The sequence below is a fragment of the Primulina tabacum genome, chromosome 5 (assembly GCF_025594145.1).
Source record: "Primulina tabacum isolate GXHZ01 chromosome 5, ASM2559414v2, whole genome shotgun sequence".
Lineage (NCBI taxonomy): Eukaryota > Viridiplantae > Streptophyta > Magnoliopsida > Lamiales > Gesneriaceae > Primulina > Primulina tabacum.
Window position 1 is genome coordinate 9147129 of NC_134554.1, and position 4817 is coordinate 9151945.

The following is a 4817-nucleotide window of genomic DNA, read 5'->3' on the forward strand; positions in this document are numbered from 1 at the left end:
TAGTATCAGGTTGTTGGAATATAATCATTGTTCTCCTTGGAATAACGAGCAACACTTGTCATTATACTTTTAACAGTTTTTTTTTCAGTTTTAAAAGAAAAATATTATAATCTAAGTCTTAAATATGAGATATCGTTTTAAAATTTATGACTTTGGTATCGGATGACCTACAAATCATCGACACTTTTTATATATTTTGAAAAAACATTAAGTGCCGAATCTATTTTTGGTCGAATAAGATTATGAATATATAAAAAAAAAAACTTCCCTAAAATCAAAATATTCAACAATAATTTTAGAGGATTAATTGCTTGAATAAAGAAATGGCATGGACAAACGTGCCATGCCCTTTGATCCCTCGAACGATGACTCCGCAGCAACTATATATACACACACAACATCTTATAGACCAAAAGTATCCATCCTGTTATCCAACAACTACCAGTATTGAATTGTCCTCCTCCACACCGCCACCGCCTCAGGCTATCACCGCCGAGATACTTCTAGTTCGCGAGGATGTACAGATCTAACCAGAACCACCCAGAACTCTTCCCGCCCAAATCTCGACCTCTGGGCAACACAGAAAACAGCTGGTGCCGCGCCGCTGCCGGCGGCACCGGCATCGCTGTTCTAGCTCTTCAACTGGCTAAAAAAATGACCGAAACTTCACATGATCTGCAAATCACACTGGAAAAACTCCTGAATTCCCACCCTCTCCTCCACTCGAAACTCTACTACAATCCCGCCACAAAACACTTCTCCTTTCTCAAATGCAGCAACCCTCAAATCCCACTCAAATTTCACGACCTTCCCTCGACTTCGAAGCTCCTTCTCGCGCTTTCCGCGCAAAACCCCAACATTTCTCCACTTCACTTGATCTTGGAACACGAACTGAACAGCAAGAGCTGGTCTGACCCCAGTTCCTTCCCATGCAGTGGCATGGATCTGCTTTTTGGTAGCGTTTACGCCTTGTCGGACGTGAAATCTTTGATCGTGCTCAAGTTTCACGCCGCTATATGTGACCGGACCAGTGCGGTGTCGTTTCTCAGGGAGTTGATGGTGCTGGCGAAGGAGGTTGAGTGCGGCGCCGGCGGCGGGACCCAGAAGATTGATGGCGAGGGGGATATGGGAATCGAAAGTCTGGTTCCGAGTGGTTTGGCCAAGAAGACTATGTGGGCTCATGGGATTGATATGTTGGGTTATTCTGTTAATTCCTTGAGGCTCACGAATCTCAAGTTCAAAAACACAAAATTGGCCAGGTTTTCTGAGGTTATAAGACTCAAAATTAACCCACATTTTACTGCTGAGATTCTTACTGTAAGTGTTCTTTCAAGCTTTTCGTTACTATTAATGTTTTGAGTCTATAAGTATTGTCTTTCTTATGCCTCGTACATATCTAAAAAAACTGCCGTTAATTCATCGTTAAAAACGAATGGAAAATATATATATACACACACAGACACATTGACCAACTTCTCGTCATGAACTTGGGTATGTCGGTGAACTTTTCGACACATATATAATAATCAAAAGCGACTATTACGATTTTCACTTGAACTCGTATGCCAGGGCTGCAAATCTAGAGGGATTAAGCTGTGCGGAGCTCTAGCAGCCGCAGGACTGATGGCCGGCCATTCGACCAAACTCGACTCCGATCATAAGCTGAAGAAGAAATATGGAGTGGTGACTCTAACAGATTGCCGCACCATTCTTGAGCCTGCTCTTTCCACCCAGCATTTCGGTAAGACTAGCTAGGACCTCGAAACAATTAACATTTCGTTTCATTCCTATAATAGAGCGATATTTAATGTGATTATTAGTGATATTTAATATTATAGCTACTTCAAGCGTATAAATAGTATTATTTTTTAGTCGAATATATTGTTTTCTCATTAAATGTTTCTTAGTAAAGTTCATTTAATACGAACAAGAATCGGTTGCCAGGATATATATATATATATATATATAATTACTCCCCCAAATCTCGCACGAACATTATTACATTAATATTTCATATTTATGTATGTGTTACGTAATAATTTTTTAGAATGATTTGATTTGCTTACTATATATATTAAGCATTAAAAACTAAATTAATTGAACTTAAAAAAAATTGCAAAGATATTTTATGAAAATTTTCTAGTTATTTCATGACTGCATAATTTGAAGGAAAATTAGGTAAACTGTTATACTACATTTATTTTGTTAAGATTTATTCTATATCTACTATTTCTATAATAACATTATATAATTTTGTTAAGATTTTTTCCCTCGAAATGTTATTCTTTGTATACATATAAATTGATTTTATGATAAGTTATTTGACGAATTATTGTTATTATTATTATTCAAAAGAAAGTACTATGCATTTATGCACACATGATCTCTCACGTACTGTACATTTATTATGATAAAAGAATACTATGTATATTGATTACTAGGATTGATTACTAGATATAAAGAACATGATGAACAATATTTTAAAAAATGCGTTTAATTGTAGAAGTCAATAACTAAAAGCACAATTTTTTTCTTAAAAATTATATTGTTTGTTGTAGAAAAGTACTTATTTAAGTGTTTTTTAGAAATCAGAATTTCTGATTTTTTTTGCTTCATCTCCGACTTCTATTTGAAACTAAAAACAAAAGCAATTTTTTATTATGCCAATCCGCTTCTATTTATTAATAAAATCCAAATTAACTCAATTGAAAATTTTCATTTGCATTAAGAAAAAGTTTAAATTAAAATATCGCTTGACACGTCTCAAATATTACTCAGGATTCTACCACTCTGCAATCCTCAACATACACACAATGAAAGGAACCGAAAACTTCTGGGATTTAGCTCAAAGATGCTACTTGGATTTCGAACAGTACAAGAAATGCAACCGGCACTTCTCAGACATGGCAGATTTGAACTTCCTCATGTGCAAAGCCATCGAAAACCCGAGCTTGACGGCTTCTTCTTCGCTTAGGACTTCGCTCATATCTGTGTTCGAGGATCCAGTGATGGACGGTTCAGGCCAAATGCAGCAAGAGCTCGGCGTGGAGGATTATATCGGCTGCGCTTCCGTTCACGGGGTCGGCCCTTCTATCGCTTTTTTTGATATCATTCGGGACGGAGAGTTGGATTGTGCATGCGTGTATCCTGCTCCGTTGCACTCCAGGGAACAGATGAGCGAGCTTGTTGATCGTATGAAGAAAATCATGATAGGTGAAGGAGGTTTATGAATGCCTTTTTTTTATACGACTTTCTTGTTGAATTTTTTATTTTGGATCCATATTATGTTCTTCTTTATTGTTCGCGTATTTTGTATTGTATTTTGGTAATCTCTGGTCAGGTTACACCGTTGTTTTGTACTCCAAAGTCCAAACTTTGTGCTAAAAAATGTTGGAATTCAAACCAAGTCAAATTTGGTATCGGGGAAAACTTTTAAATTGATTTTCTAAAGTAGAACCTTTTTTACTTTTAATCTTAATCTTGTAAGTCAGACAAACTAAAGTCTTAGCCCAATAAATTAAGTTTTTGTTTTGCAATTTTTTCCATTTTCTTTTTGTCAGAGTGCTAATACCAAAATATGACAAAACTTATTATTGACCTGGATGCTGATATGTGTTTATCGACAAGAAAATGACTAAAATGAAACAATATGACATAAGTTATTGTTGACGTGGATGCTGATATGTCTGATATCATGTTATGTTGATATATTGAAAAGAAAATGACTAAAATGAAACAAACCATTTATTTGATTAACATTATGATGATTAAAGGACTATATAATTAGTTATTTGTTAGGAGTCTGATTAACATGTCTATATATAAATATGTTACGAAAATTTTTGTTGATAATAAGAAAATATGGTGCTTCATTTTCCTATGTATCTCTTCTTCTTTCTTCAATCTTTGTAAAGCCCAATTTAAATGGCTCACTAATATAGTGCTGTAAAAGTAAGCTTTCGTGAGAAGTTAAGGTCCGAGATTTCAGCCCATTTAGGTGTACAAAAACATTTAGTGTCAAATGTCTTCCATATTTTTAAATTTCTGAAATTGATTAATATTTAATTACTTTTCCCATATAATTCATATGTTTAACTTGTATTTCATGTTAATTTGCTCTCGTCACAGTTAGATCCTTCTACATATGGAATTTTTTATTTCTATTTTTTAATCTCGTGCCATAAAAGATTCCTTTTAGTATTGCACTTGAATCCTTCAGGTGGTGGAGTTAAAAGATGAACGTATCCACTAGTTTGCCAAGCACGAAACGTAGCACTTTTTATAAATTAATTATCGGCTTATTGCTAGATTTTGTTGAGTAATTATTGTACGTCTGTGGTTGGACAGTAGACGTGCTAGTACCAACCATGCATGGTCACAACCATCCCAATTCAAGGTGTTTGATATATTCTTAAAATGGGATTGACGACGTATTTGATTGAGGGAATAACTCATTCATGAATGGTTGAAAGTCACTTTGTCGAAGTTGTGTGAAACTACCAAACATATGGGGTGTGGTAGCCATGATCGTATGATGGGAAGCTTGTAAAAAAAGTGGAGTTATTTGGAGTTGATCACGGTAGAGACTCACCCTCTCATGTTGTGTCTTGCCATATCTTCTTGATGATGCATCCAAATAGTGGTTGATACATTAATCTTCATCTGTGTGTTGGTATTGTTCATTTAAAGTGGGTGGCTGCATATTTTGTTGCAGACATATTGAATATTGTGTGTCGTAGGGTTGGAATGAATGACCTGAAGCACATCTGCGACATGCTTCAGTGTCATGGAGTATTCGTGAACTTCTACTATTTTTT

The 4817-nt window shown here is 35.5% G+C and overlaps 1 protein-coding gene across 1 annotated transcript; it reads left to right on the forward strand.

Moving 5' to 3' along the window:
* The first annotated feature begins 516 nt into the window (after window positions 1–516).
* On the forward strand, window positions 517–3447 carry LOC142544096 (uncharacterized). Its single transcript, XM_075651179.1, has 3 exons — window positions 517–1317; window positions 1570–1741; window positions 2779–3447. The coding sequence occupies exons 1-3, from the start codon at window positions 517–519 to the stop codon at window positions 3228–3230; spliced, it is 1425 nt and encodes a 474-aa protein (XP_075507294.1). The 3' UTR covers window positions 3231–3447.
* The last annotated feature ends 1370 nt before the right edge of the window (window positions 3448–4817 follow it).